At 38.2% G+C, this 20045-nt stretch overlaps 2 protein-coding genes across 3 annotated transcripts; both read left to right on the forward strand.

The window, feature by feature from the left end:
* Nucleotides 1-1036: 1036 nt before the first annotated feature.
* Nucleotides 1037-4203, forward strand: snrpe (small nuclear ribonucleoprotein polypeptide E). Its single transcript, XM_005799058.2, has 5 exons — nucleotides 1037-1217; nucleotides 2505-2531; nucleotides 2621-2683; nucleotides 2917-2995; nucleotides 3998-4203. The coding sequence occupies exons 1-5, from the start codon at nucleotides 1164-1166 to the stop codon at nucleotides 4051-4053; spliced, it is 279 nt and encodes a 92-aa protein (XP_005799115.1). The 5' UTR covers nucleotides 1037-1163; the 3' UTR covers nucleotides 4054-4203.
* A 318-nt stretch (nucleotides 4204-4521) lies between these two features.
* LOC102226130 (cell division control protein 42 homolog) lies at nucleotides 4522-20045 on the forward strand. 2 transcript variants are annotated; one of them, XM_023325059.1, is made up of 6 exons: nucleotides 4522-4596; nucleotides 11108-11248; nucleotides 11515-11587; nucleotides 12311-12420; nucleotides 13674-13871; nucleotides 18536-20045. In XM_023325059.1, exons 2-6 carry the CDS (start codon nucleotides 11144-11146, stop codon nucleotides 18623-18625), a joined length of 576 nt encoding a protein of 191 aa, XP_023180827.1. In that variant the 5' UTR covers nucleotides 4522-4596; nucleotides 11108-11143; the 3' UTR covers nucleotides 18626-20045. The 2 variants fall into 2 exon arrangements, with proteins under 2 accessions (XP_023180827.1, XP_023180828.1); XM_023325060.1 differs by having other exon boundaries at nucleotides 4531-4634.

Below are 20045 nucleotides of genomic sequence, written 5' to 3' on the forward strand. Positions count from 1 at the left end.
AAGATATTACGGAACCATCCAACTAACAGCAGTTCTATGTAGTTTGCTCATGATTGCATTCCTGGGGTAAATAGATTACTTTTCGAATACCGCCTCCTGGTGGAAATAGTATGTCACTACTTTCACAAAAGAAGAAACGAGAACGTCATGTTAATTTGTATTGATCAATTTGTACTTTATATGAAAAGAAAATGTTAATGAACGATTCTCTAGTCTTTCTGATATTTTCAAAGTGTTTTGATAGTTACTTCAAAAATTATGAAATAAAATGGAAAGAACAAATACTCTTTTAATATTTAAAGACTTCATAGTTTGTTGTAAAAATACATTATAAGTTTCAAATGAGGTGGATTGGTAGTTCTAGTCAACAGCTCATAGTGTCATTCAGGTCTTCTTATTGTGAATTCACTTCTCAGCTTCCTGGAAAATTGAGTTGTTAGCATGTCATGAGACAGTTAAACAATTTCTTGGGTTTCTATTTTTTTTTATGCAAAAAACCTCAAAATCTTTTTGACAATAACACACCAGTTATTGTCATAACTGGTGTGTAGAATTTTGCGGAAAGAGATTAATTTAATACGATTTCAAATAAGGCTGTAACATAACAAAATGTGAAAAAAGTGAAAAGCTGTGAATAAGTTCCAGATGCGCTGTATATTACTCAGAAACAGAAAATATTTTAAGAAAGAGCTCACGAAGGATCTGAAAAGGAACTTCACTTATATTTCAGCTAATGCTTTCTTAAAAAGGCAGTGGGGAGCAAAGCAGAGGACATCTAGACAGTTAAAGAACCAAAATAACTCCAAATATAAATGGGATGAAAGTCAAGTTAAAAATAAATGTATTTTGAAACATAAAAATCTTGCCTAAAACAGACCTTTCAGGTGACTAAGATAAATTGTAATGGATTTTGTTGTTTGTTTATTGTACATTATCTCAAGCCACTATCTGATCTAACATGATCAGAAAGTTTCTGTATTTATGACCTCCCTCCTCTGGAGGCGCTGTTTCACTTCACTAGCCGTTCATACAGGCGCGGAAGGCGGAAGCAAACGCGCCATTGTAGCAGATTTGCAACGTGAGTGGAACGTTAAGGCGCTCTGAACCCAGAAAGGGTGCTGTTTTTTTAACGCTTTCATCTCGTTGGTGTTTTTGTTGGAGAAATGGCGTACAGAGGACAAGGACAGAAGGTCCAGAAGGTTATGGTGCAGCCTATTGTATCCTTTCGAACATACCGACGGTACATCGTTCAATGGGGTGCTAAGATGACTTAGCAGCTAGGCTAATTTTTAGCTACGTCGTTGCTAGCTAGTAAATTTGTATTTTGGTACATTTTTAAAATAATTTGCTCGGAGTGACTGTTCTGGGCAGGTACAACGTTTCCAAGTTTGTGTCTAGCTTTTACTGAATGACAAATTTACATCCTAGCAATGTGAAAGACATTACCGCGTTAAAGTTAGCATCAATTTCAAGTATCTCATAAAAGTCATAACTTAGCAGGATCGTTAATAAGACAACAGGCTATTTACAATACTTGAGAATGTAATTAAAAAAATAATGCAAATTTGTACTGGTGCTTAAAGCAGCAGACGGAAACGCCTTGTTTGTAATCAAGCTACAATTATTACTGGTATAATTTTCATAAAATGGAAAATGTTAAGTACAACACAAAATATTAGTCTTTTTAAAGCCATGGTTTTATAATGAGTATAACCAGGTCAATCCAGAGGGTTTTACTATAAAGTCAACTTTGCTGCTCCTGATTGAGCTGGTTTTGAATATATTAAGCTTGGCTGAATATCAGGGAGCTTTTTGAAAGAAAGTGACACATTCCTGATCTTATTACTGGAAATAAATCTATTAAATAAAGTCTAAGGAAACTAAAACCTAGGTGTCTTTCTTTCACAGCAAACTTGCAAAATCGCTTTTAAATTTTGGATCTACAATGAATAACATGTTCTGTAAAAACCAAAAAATGACTTTTTTTTTTTTTTTTTTTTAAATCGTGAGAACTTGTGACTCAACAATTTTGTCCCAAAAAGTTTGGACACCCCTGATGTTAGTTGAAAAGAATATTCCAATTAGAGCCAACTAGTTTAAGTAAGCTTTATCAATTCCGATTATAAATCAAAACATCATCAAACATTCAGACTTTAGAAAAAGCCTCAATATGTCTATTTTTTGTCCCTATTTGAATGCATGGCAGTAAGCAATAAATGTAAAGCTGAGCAGTTCTTTTAAAGGTTAATGAAATGTTTGGTGTGTTGGGGAAAAAAACAGTGTTCATAGTAAGTAACTGACAGTTCATAGTGAATTAGATTGTATCCATAGTAACGTGCCATCTCATGTGTAACGTGGATGAAACTGGAACATGTTGCAGGCTGTGAAGCAGCCGTGTGACAGCAGCTTTATCCACTGGAACCAACAAAACTAGTTTTCTTTCAGTCGGAATTAAAAAAAAATATTATAAATGTCTGTCTGCTTACCTTGACTTGATGTTTCAGAACCTCATTTTCAGATACCTGCAGAATGTAAGTAGTTCCCACTTTCTCTTTTAATCCCAAGTAGATTAAAGTCTCGATTGAGAGAGCCTGATTCGGTTTTCCCTCTCATTCGCCAGCGTTCCAGAATCCAGGTGTGGCTGTATGAGCAGGTCAACATGCGGATAGAGGGATGCATTATTGTAAGTTCTTTGATATTTACATCAAAACATTCAGCTTGTAAAATGTTTTTATAAGTTTTAACCAATAATAACCAAGCATAGTAAAAAAAACTTCTAGTTTAGATGTTAGTGTCACAATTCTTGGAACCCTGTTAAAAGACAGCATTAATAATAACTGGTTAGAACAGGTGTAACATTATAGATTTTATGCAATGCTAAATCCCTGGTAAACTTTGTCCCTGTTTTGATTTCAGGGCTTTGATGAGTACATGAACCTGGTTCTGGATGATGCTGAGGAAATCCACATGAAGACCAAGAACAGAAAGCCACTGGGTAATATGACTTAAAGGGCCTAACCTGAATCAGCCTAGTAGTGATAGATGTCCCTTTCAGTGCTTTTATATCATTCATTCATTTTTAGAAGTAGCCATTGAAGGGGAATGAGGAACTCTATTACAGATCTACAGCGTCTTGCAAAACATTCCTACCACTTGGGCTTTTTCCCTTTTGGTGTGTTTTCACACCTGATAGTCTGGAAGATTTGGTTTGATTGGGGACAAAAATGGCAACATTTGTTACATTTTCAGCTGCTGTGGTTCTCCTGCACTCAGTCAAGCCAACCAAACTGTTTGAAAAACTAAATCCTCGCCCATGGTGGCGCTGCATCAAGAACCACAGAAGGAAACGACACGAAAACCTCTGAAGAAGACAATGAGCACAACTTTCTTCTTCACAAAATGTGAAAACAAAATGGAGTGCCGTTGCATTTTGCCGGTTGTAGGATTTTGCTTTTGTTTTAGATATAGATCACAAACCATTTCTCCAGCTAGTGCCAGGCTCATGTTTGTTTCAGTTGTATTTACCCAGAATGCCCTGTTCTATAATCCTCTTCCTGCTTTTGAACCGCTGTCTGGTCCACTTTCATTCACGTGTTTATACCTTATTGACCCCGAATGGGGTGGGCTGATTTGTTTGACCCAGCACAGCATGCAACAGAAATTTAAAATAAGTAAGTAAATAATAATATAAAACAGTAAATGACAATTGACAGTGATAGTCTTAAAGACACATCATTCAGAATATTGCTAAACATATATTCAACATTTAAAACATGCAGTTCTAGAGACTATATTATAAAGTCCTAGCCTCAGGCAGAAGACTTGCTTTAGCGTTCCTTGGCACATCTGGGTTATAGCAGCGCTTGGCTATGTCTGCTCTTCATATCGATTAGTGTATGTCTAAGAAGTAAACAGACTTTTTATCTGTTTTCTTTTTTGCATCTGATCTGTCTCCATGTGGCTTTTCTAAATCCTTATTTGTTGCCTTGTCTTCCAGGGAGGATCATGTTGAAAGGAGACAACATTACGCTGCTGCAAAGCGTGTCCAACTAGAAGAGGAGATGCCTACAATTCTAGACTTTTCTAGAATTATGTTTTCCTTTTTTTATGGTCTCTGTGTTTTGTTTGTATGGCATGAATATTGTAATTGTTTCTCTCAACCACATGGTCCCATTTTGAAAATAAAATTTTGTTTTTCCTAGATTTGTACATCTGTGATTCCTAACATATAGATCATTGAGCTGAATGAGCAATAATTTTTAGTTAAATGCTGGTGTGTCATGGTAATAAAAATTAAAGCAATTTGACATATGGTTAATTGTTTAATAACCAAATAGTAATACAAATATGCAAAAACAATAAATATATTTATTTGTGTGTCTATATATTTTTACATTAATTTTACATTCACTCACTGCTTCGGGCACCTCCCAGCCCAATTTGTTGGGAAAACGTTGACCTTGCTGTCTGTTCAAATGAATGAACGGAATGACGTAAAAAGTCAGTACGTACTCGACGTGTCCCTGCTCTACTGACTGGGAAGCCCTTAGTGTGGAGCTGCCAACGCCCGGTGTTGAGACCCAAACAGAGAATACGGTACGGAAAATTATAAATACCCACATATAGTGTTTAAGGTATGTCTTAATATTTTTTGTTATCTTTTTAGTGTATCAGCGTTATGTAGCATGTGGTGTCAGTTATAACGGGGATGTAGCTGCTAATTATTGCAATTCAGAAACAGCATCCGCTAGAGATAGCTGCACTTGTTAGCCCACAAGCTAACGGGAGGACGGTATTCAGCTAGCAAAGCAAGTAGGCAGACTATATTATTAGACCGGAAAGTGAAGTCATCCTTTTCGTTCTTCAAAGCTATTTACTGTATAACATATTGTCATTTGGGCTATAAACGTATTAGTGTCTTGGCTTAAAATAAAGCAATACTTCTCTAGTTGTTAGCTAGGGGTTAGACGGTTACGGAGGTAAAACAAACCTTAGTTGTATGTTTATGTTTAAGCAAGATACGGTGCAACATTAAAAACGGGTAACATGTAGATACCCGAAAGTTACCAACCATTCCTTGTTGTTCATATGAAAATACATCGCGAGATGGCGATTTAAAGAACCGGCAGGAAATAGGCCACAGAGGCCGGGATGTGGTCGAAGTGCAACAGCTGAGCTAGTAGCAGCCGGCTATCGGTCCTTTTATCGTTGGAACTTCAGGCCAGATGTTAAAATTCTGATGTTGGCGTTTATAACCTCTCGAAGTTGATGCTGGTGCATTTAGAATAAGACATGAAGCGCAGTTCTGAATGCTACGATTGCAGTCGACGTAAACTGCGTATTTTTAGTTCATTAGTCTGCTTTTTGATTGAACAAAATTGAGAACGTGTTGCTTTTTACGTGCACATTACGACACGATGCTTTTCGTATTTTTATTATAATCTCAGAGATGTTTTTATATTTTGGCAGGTTTTCTTTCTCAGTCTGATCTATTGGGGAAATACTGCTATATCAGAATAAACCTTCCCGCTGTTTAACAAGCCTGCCCTAAAAATGCCTACTGGCCTACTAACACCAATGCTAGGATTAAGTCTAAAAGCGTTTACAACTGCAGCCACCCTCCGTCAGCCCCCGTCGGCTTTGCCTGCTTTAGAACAGTTTGACATATTTAGAGTGCGGCTTGTTTTGAGATTTTTCCTTAATACTCCACCTCATGGAGGACACGTTAGATAAAGGCTCTGTTTGGAAATGGAGACTACATGATAGTTTTCTTTCCTAGAGCTGCTGGTGGTTTAGTTGGTGCCAAATGCACATTTATTTTTTAGAGCTCTGGGTTTAGATTCTTAGAAATCAGATGACTGAGAACCCATTTTTGCTGAGTTGTGATGATAGTTTAGTTGCTACTGTTTGGATCAAATCCTATTTCACTCTTATGAAATAAAACATTTTTTTAGGGGTAGACTTTAAAATCGAAGTGTATAGGTAGCACTAGTAAATTCTCTATTGTGTTTTAAAATATATTTTATATAAGAGTTTTGCAGCCAGATTCTGAGGTTTGGCTTTGTAAACTGTTACAGTGTCTCTTTATGATCTATGTTATAATAAGATATGAAATAGAACTCAAAATGGTTCCCCCCAGCCAGGCATCGTTAGACTGTTGTAACTGTTGTTTCTTTATGTTTGAAATATAAACAGATTATTTAGAGTTCACATTCTTAACTGGCTTTGGAATATATGAGTGATCAGTGGGGTTAGCCATTCAACAGCAGTCTGATTGTTTTCCACGGAGAATGTAGAAGCTTAGCTTAACTCAGAGATTTTCTAAAGGCTGCCAACATTTATGAATCCATAATGTTCCATAACACAGGCTGAAGCTTCATAAGGATAAAATAGAAATGTTTCTGTGCTTTGGTTAGGCAGGCTAATCAAGAGTCTGAATAAATGACTCAGAAGAAAGTCTCCTTAGAAAACAGTTTTCTTTTAAAAAGCTTTTATGCTCCTGTATTTTTTCTGATTTCATTTGAATACCACGTTGACACTAAAACCAGAGAATTGAGTCTCTGTCACTCAGTAAAGGCAAAATAATGTAAGTAGGGATGCTCCGATTAGGTTTTTTGCTGCCGATTCCGATCACCTATGAGGGCTGATCACTGCCAATCACCTGGATTGGCTGTTCATTTTTTGCATTAGGTATAAATGCTGCTATGTAATTTGGCGAAATTAACAAATGATCTGGTAATAAATTCACCTAATTTAGACATAAACATGCAAAATACTTGCAGGCACAATATAGCAGCTATTCAGTCAAAAGGACAACTGACAAACCTGCAATCAGTAAAATAATATTTAATTCTCTGTACCATAAATTATTGGCATGAGTCAAGTAAATCTTCCTATCAAAATAAACAATCCTGAGTTACTAAATCAAAACTTTCTGAGAGCACGGCTAGCTGATTAATGCTGGTTCTGTTTGTTTGTTTCTGACTGAGCTGCATAGTTCTAAAGATTGTCTGGAAGAGACAGAGGAGATCGATTATTATTTTTTTGTTTGTTTATAAATGATCTCATGTTAGGACATAGCGGAAGTGTTAATATGTAAAATCAGTTTTTTGTTGTTTTAAGTTACATGCTGCAGCTTTAAGCAGACGTTCGGTGAGAGAGTTCACTGTCTGGTGGAGGTTGAACGGCGCTACGTAGGTGAAATATTCTTATATTATTATTATATTATCTACTACCAGCGGTGCATAGCAGCGGTCCAAGAGTGAGAGCAGATCCAGCGTTGTACACCGGTAACTCGTATAATTTTAAATTATTTTTTGGGTTATTTGTTTTGCTTTCTGACCATCACACTCTTCTGGGTGAATGCTTTTAGTTGTGCGCTGCTTTACCTGTTGTTTGATCCAGATGTCTTTTTTTTTTTTTTACTGCATTGAGTCTCGATGTAGCCAAACTCAGTCAAGTGCTTTGGTTTTTAAATCTCATATTAGACTCGTGTTGATGCATTTTGACGCTCTTCACCAACGAGGTAATTTTCCGTCGCAACACTCAAACTTCCCCATTGATGCTGAGTGTTAAAGTTTCTCACTACACTGTTTAGCATTTGTTTGCTTGCGCAGTGTGAAGGAAAGAGGAGATAAGGTGCACTGGCAGGCTGCGACATGAAATCGGCACTTCGGCACCGTTTGTGTGATTGGCAACAAGAGACGGTGATCGACGATCACCTATCATACACTTTTTCATGGAAATAGGCCGATTATGATTGGTGGCCGATCGATCGGCACACCTCTGGTGTTAAGGTAACTTGTAGTGCCTGTTCATTGGAAAATGGATCACAATGGCTACTGATCAGGTGATTCTGCTCACTAATGGAAAATTTTTAAGTGTTTTTATATGCACAAAAATGATTAAATTCTCTTTTGAATTTTCTACATTTAGTTTTGCTCTAATTTATGCTACACGCACAGACATTCTGAATTTAAATTTTACTTTTAGAAAATCGGTTAATATCTACTTTTAGCAATATCTACCAATTAAGCCAACATGAACGTCTTTGGAGTCTGGAGGTAACCCATACACAGGGAGAACGCCACTCAGCTGGCCCCAGCCAGATGCATGAAAACAGTGCTGACAATTAGCCCACTATGCAGCCTTTAGTTAAAAGAATATCTCACCTAAGATTAATAGAAATCTATCAATAAGCTGTTAATATTCTCGCTTGAAATCACAGAGGATTTATTGAAGCAAAGCCTCATAACTGAACTTAGTTTGTCAGTACTAGGAATAAATGGATATGCATCAATGAGACAAGACCATGTGACTTTTTTTCCCCATCACATTGAAAAGTTGCTCATGTATTGATATGTGCTGGTGATTATCAAAATAGAATAATCAAGGATAAAACCATTCGATAACATACTGTAGAGGCGTGCCTATCAATTGGCAAATTTCCGTGAAACCGTATGATCGCCAATCACTGTCTCTTATTGCTGATCACAAAAACCGATCACCTGCATCTCATACTTTGCAGTCTGCAGAGGCCCAGTGTGCATATAACCCAAAAAACAATTAAAATAATAGGGCTAGCGGTAGAAGATTCTGGGTTCTGCTCTCACTATTGGACCGTTGCCACGCGATACTGGCATGTTCAGTTTCACGTTCAACCTCCCCCAGACAGTGAACTCTCACATTGAACATCTGCTTAGACCTGCAGCATGTAACTTAATAAAAAAAAAAGATTTTTCTTTTTACATATATATTGAAACTTTTGATGTCCTAACATGAGACAGATAAGCTTTGGGGAAAAAAATCGGTCTCTTCTGCCTCCTTTCTGTGTTCTGCAGAATTACTCCGTTCAGTCAGAAACAACCAATCAGAGCCAGCACCAAACAATTAGCAATGCTCTCAAGGAGTTTTGATTTAGTAAGTTAGGATTGTTTATTTTGATGCAGCTTGCATTTGACTTTGAGTTAATGTTTCCTTTTTTACTTAAGATTATTTGATATAGGCAGTGTTGTGAGATTTATTTCATTTATGTATAATTTATGGTAGAGAGAGCCTTACTGGTAAATATTGTTTTACTGATTGCAGGTTTTTAAGTTGTCCTTTTGACCGAATAGCTGCTGTATTGTGCCTGTAAATAGTTTTGGATGTTGTTTGTCTTAATCTGGTGAATTTATTGCCAGATCATTTTTCCATTTTGCCAGATGACGTAGCATTTATACCTAAAAGTGAAAAATTAACAGCCAATCCAGGTGATTGGCAGTGACCGGTATGAGCATTGGCAGCAAAAAATCTGATCAAAGCATCCCTAGTATCACATTATTTAATCATATAGTGCTTCCAAAACAACACATCATTTTTATTATTGTTTCTTTAAAGTTCATTTATTAGTTTGATCAAAACCAAAGAATTGGTCAGAAATGTTTGATTAAATAAGGTTTATTGCATTTTTCAATGTTGTTATTGTAAACAATATTTGTTTAGAGTACCTTCAGTCCAGTCCTAACCGACATGCTTTCCCAACAGCTTTACCCAATCAGGAGACAGTTTTCATGTGTTTAACATCTAGAACTAGTTCTTAGCAGCTGAGTCTCTTTGCAAGGAGGGCGTTTTGGAAATGGACCGTCCCTCAGTGGCTCCCTGCCCCCACCTAGTGCTGCAGTGGAGCTCAGCTCTGCTGCGGCTTAATGGTGACATGCTGTAATTTGTAGAGCAGAAACAGAGATTCTGTGGTTCGCTACCGAATGATCCTTAAACCGAGTGATTATATAAGGCTTAGTTGGCTTCCATCTCGCTGTTTCACAGTCGCTGCATTGAGACATTGGAGCAGATGCCAGACCTGCAGTTAAGTTTCAGCTTCTCTGAAATGACTCAAAATATGAGCAGGAATTTTTTCTTTCTGTTTTTGTTGCTGGCTGTTACAACAGTTGCAGTCAAACAGTTTCCATTATCTGATATTTATTGAATGATAGTTCAGAAGTAAAAGCTGCTCTTTTTCTGGTTTGTATGTTTTGCACTTATGAAGCAATCCAGTTCTGCATTATGCTATGGAGAAGACGTGTGGGGAAACAAACACATTGTTTTGCTTTTTGGCATTTCAAAGAAAGACAGTCGCAAGCCAAGGATATCTGTGTTTTTTAATGCTCTCGCGATTTTAATGCAATGCTCAGAATGAGCACAGAAAATGTCACAATTGGACAGCGGGAAAGCAGTCAGTCCATCACTTTATGAAACCGTACAAAAAACCTTGTAAAAGAGCAAACGAGGTTAGTGCGACCCCACCAAAGAAACAGAGTAAAAAACCTTTGCTCTGTCCAAAAGGGAGCAGTCCTCCCTACTGCTGGAGGGACTTTTTACTCCCTCCAGCAGTAAAAAGTCATTGCTTATTACTGCTGGAGGGTTAAAAGTTTTGTTTTAATGACAACAGCTCTCATGCAAGTAACAGGAGGAGAAACTGTTATTATTGGTGTTTGTAAAAGAAAGTCGGGGTGCACTGATTATGGTTTTCTGATCACCAAAGTCTGACAGAGTTTGGCCTGCTAGTTTCTGCACTAGATATAGCAAAAAAGTTGCAAAGTTGGCAACAGTAGGCTGACCATTGTGAAAGGTAGCCCTCTCTCAGAGCCTTGTGGTGGTATAAAAGATCTGTAGATAAGATCAGTTTCACTTGTAAGCATCGACCGATTTATCATCCAAAATGAAGGAAATTGGCTGGTCAATCTGTGCACCCCTAATAAAGGCCCCTCCACTCTCTAAGACCAAGTCCCTGAGAGAAACACTGTGTATATGTGTACCAGGTCTTAGTTTGAAGCTTTACTCCTTTTATTTCCTCCAAATGTGAATTTATTAATTACTGTACTTTAATTTTAAATAAAATTCTAAGTGGATTAAAAGATATTGAATTACTGGATGATGAAGTCATTTTTAATTTTAAATGTATATTCAATTCAAATGGAGATACAAAGTGATACATGAGAGGTCAATATGAGTTTAAGTTTGTATCTTTTAGAATTGTGTTAAATTTCTGAGTTCCAAAAGAAAAAAAAAAAAAAAATTTTACCCAGAGTAATCTAAAGATTTCTGATTTTATTTCTGTTTTTCTCTGCAGGTCTTGAATGAGTAGAATAGACTGTAAACCACAGCTATGCAGACCATCAAGTGTGTTGTAGTCGGTGACGGTGCTGTGGGTAAAACCTGCCTGCTCATCTCTTACACTACAAACAAGTTTCCGTCCGAATATGTACCTACGGTATGTATGCCAACAGACACACAAGGCGACACTGGAATCACTTTGTCACCGCTGACTTCTTCCAAGTCGTTTTCTGGATCTTTTTGGTGCCAAACATTTTATTGAAGTGGATTTAGAAAGCTTTAACTGGGATCCACATTCATTGTGATATAAAAGTGCAAACAGATGTATACATTTATATTTAGCTTCTACTTACAGTGACAGCAAAAGCATGTCAAGTTGAATGTCTTATTGAGCCTAACAAGGATTTGTTTTGTGTGTTCCAGGTGTTTGACAACTATGCTGTAACTGTAATGATCGGTGGGGAACCCTATACTTTGGGATTGTTTGACACAGCAGGTATGGCTTTGGTTTTGCCTTGGTGTTTAATTTTCTAATGTGAAATAAATTAGATTTGAAACCACCAAATGAAAATCACATTTGAGTGTGCAGTCCAAGTAAATAAACCTGCTTAACCCTTTCATGCATAGTGGTCACTACAGTGGACAGCTATCTAAAAGCCATTTTCTTGTGCTTCCTGTGGATTTTTCTGTTATAAATGCACACAGACCACTGAAGTGGACACTAATGCATCATAAAATATACCATCAACTACTGGCCATCAGCTGCAAATGCAAGAAATTATTTTTGTTAAATACAATATGGCCGACAGACAAAAAAGCATGAGAACCGACCCGGTCCCTCCTTCTACTGTAGACGACTCTTGCAAGTAAAAAAAATATTGACATCAGATAACCCCTAAGGAACAATACTACTGATGTATTTTTCAAATAACAACTTTGTATTTGGACAAAATTACAATTGATCACATAAAAATAAAAAAATATATATTTTTACAAAAATAATTTCCTACCTTTTTTATGCCTTAAGAAAAAAAATTTAAAAAATGGAAAAAAAAATTCTGACACAAAGGATCATAATTCATGCATGAAAGGGTTAAAATGGAAAGGGGCTTTTTCAAAGCTCATCCACAAATCCACAAGCAAACTTGTGTAAATATCTAGTTTGATGAGTTTTTTAAGACTTACCAGTGTGAGTGGATGTGTTTTTTTGGTTCTGCAGGTCAAGAAGACTACGACAGGTTACGTCCTTTGAGTTATCCGCAGACAGATGTCTTCCTCGTCTGTTTTTCAGTCGTGTCCCCTTCCTCCTTTGAAAATGTCAAAGAAAAGGTAACTAACTATTTCTACATGTAAATATATATATATATATATATATATATATATATATATATATATATAATAATTAACTTCATGTTCTTTCGTAAAATTTTACACACATAATGTTTGGAATAAATTCCCAGCTATATTCTCAGCAATTTTGTTGCCATATTTAGACAAAAAAAAGACCAAAATCAGAATCAGCAAATTAGGGTTTTAAAGATCAGTGATCGTCCAGGACACTGCAGTCGGTGCATCCATGTTTGTAGTGTTGACAAAAAGTATCTACTATGGGTTCATATTTAATATGAGATGATTCATAAGCATTTTGGGGATGTTTCATAACATCTTTGACGACCAAGAGTTTACATTTAGCATCTACATTTTCTGTACAAAACTTTGGTTACATATCTCCTATTAATATCCACTAGAGGCTGCTTGTGATTGGGTTTGGTCACTGTCATATGTCATCAGTCCAATGGCCCAAACATGGATCAGAACCAGACTCAAGGGAAATTAAGTGTAATATAAAAGACAAATTGAATTATTGGTGAAATTTGAGTGCTGCTTGTTCCTATTTTCCATCAAAGCTTCTTCACTAGTAAGAAAAATAAATCAGCATGCAATGGCAGGTGTGGGCATTTATTGTATCGTTTATCATTTATCGTGTTGGATTTCTTATTTTAAGAATTTTGATTAATCATTGTCACTGTAAATTCCAATTATTACTTAACCCCCCCAAAACTATCTGGATTGTTGGAATTGTTAGTTTTACTGTTTTTCTCCTGTTTTTCAATGAAAGTATCAATAAACGTCAACAAATTAAAAAAAAACAAAAACAAACAAAAAAAACGATTAAATGCAGTTACTGTGTGCAGTTTAGTGATATAAATCACCTTTCTTTATGTGACTGGTGTCCTAAAGAAAAGTATTATAAATTCAGTCACAGCCAAAGCTACCTAAAAAAGAAGTGATAAGTCATTCATATCATCACTGTACTACTAAGTATTGTGATAAGAATTTAAAGTCTGTATTGCCCACCCTGACAAAGTGGTAACTCTTACTGGGACCACATGCCAGTATGGAGGGGGTTTCCATGGTTAAATGGGTGTAGTTGATCCCACCATTCTGTCAGAAACAGTAGATAATGTTTTGGACACTTTTTAGCAACGAATACAATATGAACACTTTGTGTCAATATATCAGCATTGTCTTGCTATAGAACCTTGCCTCTTGTTGTTTTAACACTGAGTGTGTTTCCACAGTGGGTTCCTGAAATTACCCACCACTGTCCAAAGACGCCCTTCCTTCTAGTCGGGACGCAGATCGACTTGAGGGACGACCCGTCCACTATAGAGAAGCTGGCCAAGAACAAGCAGAAGCCCATCACCCCAGAGACGGCAGAGAAGCTGGCAAGAGACCTCAAGGCAGTTAAATATGTGGAGTGCTCAGCCCTCACACAGGTAACCTTTACACAGAAACACACTTAATGTACCTTCACACACTGCTAGATTGGCTGAGCTGAAATATCAAAGGCAAGAAGAAAGAAAGTGGAGGAAAGAGGAACATGTTCACTCCCACACCCCGCCTGTTGCATGCTGCAATGGATGGGTTTGTTCTTGCATGCCAGGCTACAAAGGTCAAATGCTGACCTCACTAAGTAGGGCCGGACAATAAATCAATAATGTATATTGTGATAGACATCCGATCAATATCAATAGATCATACATCTGATAGAATATTCACTGAACTCTGATCCAGAGCCGCACAGCATTCTGGGGGATGTAGGCAGAGGAAATGCTTTAGCCGCTCAAGTTCTCAGAGTCAGCTAAGCAAGGTGAGTGGCATCAACTAACTCGCTCACTCTTTGGTTGCCTAGCAACGACCTGCTGAGTAACTTGTACAGCAGTAGTTTCAGATTTTGCCACCAAGCCTCATAACTGCTTTAAAAAAAAACAGCATGGAGAACAAACTGGATAAAAGAGGAAAGATTATTTTGGCTGTAATTCATACATTAAAAAAACAACAACTTTAATTTAGAAAGTCCAGATTGTTTGGTGAGGGCCGCATCGATATCTGATACGGAACAAAAAAGTGAACTCTGGTTTGATTGCATACGTGAACGCCAAGCATGCAGGTGACCACTCCAAAAGCTGGAAGCGGACTACAGCACAGGGCATTCTGGGTAAATACAGCCAAAGCCAATAAGTGTGCCCAGTCCTAGTGGGAGAAATGACTTCAAGTCTTTTACCACAGAGTTTATTAGACTATCAGGTATTAAAACACCCAGAGTTAAATTTGGTTGTTTGGTGTGAGAAAAGCAAAGACCCCTCTGAATACATCTTTGCTTTTCTGACTGCTTAGATTCTCTTGTTAACACATCTCACTAACAGGGAGGCAGAAATACTAGAAGAGATCTGTACAGCAGAGTGGACAGACCATAAGGCGTGTCCTTGTTGGACAGTCAGCAGGTCCAGAGAGCCGTCTGTCCCGACCGGACTGCAGGACTCCAGAAGGAAGGGAACACACATGACCTCACATGGCCAGAGAACAATAGTGTTGATGAAGTCAAGGCGTAGCCTTCACCTCGGTGCTCCGCTCCTTCCTTCCTCCTCTATTTGACATAATGCTTACATGGCTGCTAATGTCACTTCCTGTTTCCTGTTGCTAATCTCAGCCCTCTCCCAGCTGCATGTGATCCTCCATCTCTGCTCCATCTGACCCAGCAGTTTTCCTCCCTCTGTCTTCATTTACTTCCCTCCTCACTCTGCCATGTTCCTCTAATCCTCTCATCCATCCTGTTGCCCTGGTTACTAACCACTGTTTTCTGTCCTTTTCTGTCATTGTAGCGAGGACTGAAGAATGTTTTTGATGAAGCTATCCTAGCTGCCCTAGAGCCACCTGAGACTCAGAGAAAGAGGAAGTGCTGTGTGTTTTAATCTCTCTGGGCCACGGCTCTCGTCTCTTCCTCTTCTGGTTGCCGTTAGTTACCTCCTCTCTACATTCCTCATCCTGCCTTCTCTCTCTTCCATTGTTCATCATGTATTCTCAGATTAGCGTTGCTAATGTTTGTTCATCGGCATGTTGGGGTGACATTGGCCCTTTCCTCCTTCAGCTTGAGCTTTTACGTCACCTGGTTCTAATTAAGGTCAGAAGGATGACTTGTTGGGTCAGAATGGAACAGGAAGCAACACTTTCTGTTCGTAACGGAGGTTTTGTGAGAAGTCAGCTGGCGATGGGACGGTTCTGAACTCAGAGGTCACTGCAACAGCAAAACTCTTATATGGAGGTTGTTACTGGCAAAAGAATACCTTAAGTAAACTTTCTCACCATCAGCAAATTTCCATCAATCCTTTTTTTCATTTTCATGCATTTGAAAGTATTGGTTTAGGAAATGTTGATGGAAATGTTAAAATTTGAAATAACTTCCTCAATTCTGCAAAATGTTTTTCCTGCTCCCTTAAGGTGGTTTTTGGCTGTTCTGAAAAGTTAGTATTAGAGTTAATGCGCTGAAATGGAGAGGAAAAGACATTTACAGAAAACGTTTTGATGTAGCAAACGTTTACCTCACCTGACTGATGAGCTGTTTCCGCTGTTTCTTTGTCTAAATCGCCAACACTACCTGACATAACAGAACAAGTCCTACTAACCTGATAGCAACACGTTCCTGAAAACCTCTCCATTTTACTGACGTGTGATCCATTCTAGTTTCTACTTCCTATTTGAAACGTCAACATGTGACTAACTTTACGTTTTGATTTGTTCGGTCCAAACCAGTGAATAAATAGAAACAGAAACCTAATTCAGATTTTCTTTTTCTTTCTTTGCGGGATTTCAAAACTTGGCTCAACATGTCCTTGACCGTTGGATGGAAACATAGTCAGTGACATGTTCATAATGAAACCGAAGCAAGCGTGTAGATGTAAGAAAGTTTAAATATCTGTGGTTCACTCAGGCTTCCAGAGAGAACGCAGACTTTAAGCAGATAACAGGAAGGTTTCTAAATGTTTCTAAACTTTGAATCTCTGTTATGAAACAAGCTGGATTTGGAAATCTTGGAATCTTTTGGGAAATCTTCTCCTAATATTGATTAAATGGGAAGGATGGAAAAAGAGTTTTTGAATGTTGCCTTCTACTTTTTTGTAGCTTGGGAAGAGAAATAGTGAGCTAAAATCTGTCAACATGTCCAAGCTTCACAAAAACACAATATTGCAGCTTCAGCCTAAAGGTTTCATGAACAGAACATGAAGTCTGTGGTTGCAGAACTAGACTTTAAATCACTCAACACTTAGTGTTCTGATGGTGTTGGGTGCAGTTTGAAAAGTATCAAGGATAAATGAACTTGTTCTCTGGAGCTTCTTTCTCTCTATTGTCTGGGCGATCAAACCTCACAGGACTGAGCTTCTGATGTCAGATCAAACACACACGGTCACCATGTCAACGTAGCTCAGCACTACTGTTTACACAAAACACTTTTTTTTTTTTTTAAATGTCATATTTTCAGTTGCTCAGCAGAGGAGGGATCTGCAGCCATTTTCCTTTGTGTTGCACCGATTCAGGAGTTATTCTCTTTCCTCCACTTGCTTGTCTCACTGCCTCTGATCGTAGCAGCAGTCAGATCAGCATGCCGCTCCCACACTTTGGTACACTTCTGAGTTGATCAAATAATTTGTAACTATCTGTATTATTTTTCTGGATTTTTTTTCCCCCAAACTCCCTGCATTTGCTAAGTTAGTGTCTTGCAAAAGTATATGCACCCCTTGTTTATTTATTAATTATTATTTTTAAAATTTTAAACCATTACAACCACAAACTTTAAAGCATTTATTAGTATTTTATGTGATGGACCATCAGAGTTGAGTATGGTTGTGAGCTGTAAAGAAGACAAGTTTCCAGTATTTAACCAAACTGGGACGGAGTACAGGTTACAGCTACTACTCTTTATTTGTCTCAACTGAAAATGAGGCGAACTCAAGTTTTTCCAGTGTTTCCTCAGATTCTAAATATGATTTCTGACTGGACTTTGATAGGGCTATTCTAATGAACAAGTAGACTTTGGTCTCAAGCATTTCATTTTAGCTCCAGCTGATTGTTTCGGGTGGTCTTACAGGGAGTCTGTTGATGCTTCTGTCAGCTTTTCTTCCTGTAATGCTGGAATATTTAGCTTCATCCACCTGAACGCTGCCAACCAGCTTCCACCTGACAGCAGCGTTCCATTTTCTCTTCATACACACACACACACACACACACACACACACACACACACACACACACACACACACACACACACACACACACACACACACACACACACACACACACACACACACACACACACACACACACACACACACACACACACACACACACACACACAGTGTTTCATAGAAGCCATGAACGTTTATCTGACGTCACAAGTATACCACGATATGATTTGGATTCAATTTAATTCACAAATCAGATCCCATCAGGACTGTAACGGGCTACACTCTTGGTGGCGCTAAGTCCTTTTTAAATCATTATGTTCTGGCATTTCTTCATTGCAATATTATAATAATTATAAGTATAGTAATACATTTATAATAAATAGTGACACTTGACTAACCAATGACTAATTATTGGCAATGTCACATTCAACAACAAATTATAAATAATAAACTAAGTGCAATAACACTGCATTTTATTAGGTTTTGTGCATTCCTGCTACACAGTAACAAGTATTTGGAAAGAATGTCCCTCTAAAACTTTTCTAAAAACCCATCAAATGTTGTGAAAAGCTGCCCAAACTTTAACAACCCACTCAAAGGTATTTCTCCCCCCTCCCCTAAGACAAACATGTTCAAAAGGAGCAAATAGTGATTAGCAACATTGGGTGGAAACCCAGCCAGTCTGACAACTCTGACCATGCAACATTTTCTTTTAATGCCAACATCAATATTCTGCTTTGTGTTGGTCTATCACGTAAAATCTCAACAGGTTTGTGGTAAAATAAGCAGCAGGTATGTGAAGACTTGTGCACTAAAAGGGAAGTTTGACACCGCTTTGCTGTTTTATATTTTCTGCTCCTGTTTAGTTTCATCTGTGGGTGCTGCTCCTTTACCCCCTGTGTGTGTATTTGTGTCCACAGAAAGGCCTAAAGAATGTGTTTGATGAGGCGATATTGGCTGCACTGGAGCCCCCAGAGCCTAAGAAGAAACGCAAATGTGTGCTCTTATGAGAGGCCCCTACTTTTCTCAAAGCGCACACACACGCACGCACACAAAGACATGCAACTCACATACACCTGTACAACATCCTTCCCTAATCCCCACATGTGTTCCCTGGTTCTGCTGAGGCTGATTGGCATCGTCATCCTCCAAAGCAGCCCACCAGGTTTCCAACCATTCTCTGCAATAATCCAAGTTTCACACACAACATGAAGCTATCCTGGCCAGATACCAGTCTCTCACACACACATACTGAGAGCTCATTCTGTCAGATGTGAGTCAGCGTACTGCCCCGCCTCCACCGGTGAGTGTGGTCATCGTCCGACCACCTCTGTTCTTTCTCAGCACTACTGCTAGACACGTAGTGTTGTTTTTCTTTTGATTTGATTTGCCAACCTTCCCCAAACCCCGTTGTTCTTCAGTAACACCGGATATTTAACTCCTGTTCCAAATGGACACACTCCTAACCACTAGAGGGTGTTTAACCGTGACCGCTGAATCGGCCGGAGTCACACAGGGCTGAGTTGTCGGTCCCTTTGGAACGAGGCTCGTTTCCCTCACAGAGCCAAAGGCGTCCAGCACCGACGGCTCCGCAGGAATCAGCCTTTTCTTTTTTTTTCTTTTTTTTTTTTGTAGAAGCAGAGAACTTTTAAACAGTGTTAGCAGAACAAGTGGTGTGTTGTTCATGCGTCGTCAGGGACCAAGGGAGGGTAAGGCAGGACGCCGTTAGAACATCATCACCGCCACACACTTTGAAGTGTTGCAGCACACGTCCTGATTAACTGAGCGTTGTGTTTTTGACAGCTGATCACCAGATTTCTTTGCCGAGTCAGAGTTTGGTGCCTTCCTTGTAGTCTTCATATACGAGGTGTGTGTTATAGCCATTCAAACTGTGTGGTGGTGGTGTGTGTAGCTGAGCCTTGGTCTCTGTTCTAAATGATAGGTTTAACAGATGTAATTATAATGTAAGCTGGCACACAACGTTGATGTAGGCTCCAGGTGTTTTTACCAAAACCTTTTTTTCTTCGTTATTTCTGTTTGTGTTGTTTTTTTTATGATTATTATTATTATATATAAAAATATATAAATATATAAAAAGGTTACTTTCACTCCTTCCACATTTAGGGGTTGGAATTCATCTGAACTCTCACCTGCCAGTTTTACCAAGAAAACATCTGAGCTTAGTTTGGCCAGAGTGACTGTTTGGTAAAGATCCTAAATGACTGACTGTTTTTTTTTTTTTGGTTTTGTTTTGTTTGTTTTTTGTTTTTTTACTGGTGGATTAGAGTTGGGTTGATCTCCAGCCCAAGTCAGTATAATTATTATAACCCGTTGTTGTTTTTGGTGCAGAACCAAATGCTTTGTCTAAAGTTTGTTCTTTGTATATGCATTCTTTTCAGAAATATTAAACTTATACCTTAATTGCCTTTA

This window comes from Xiphophorus maculatus, chromosome 20 (assembly GCF_002775205.1).
Source record: "Xiphophorus maculatus strain JP 163 A chromosome 20, X_maculatus-5.0-male, whole genome shotgun sequence".
NCBI lineage: Eukaryota > Metazoa > Chordata > Actinopteri > Cyprinodontiformes > Poeciliidae > Xiphophorus > Xiphophorus maculatus.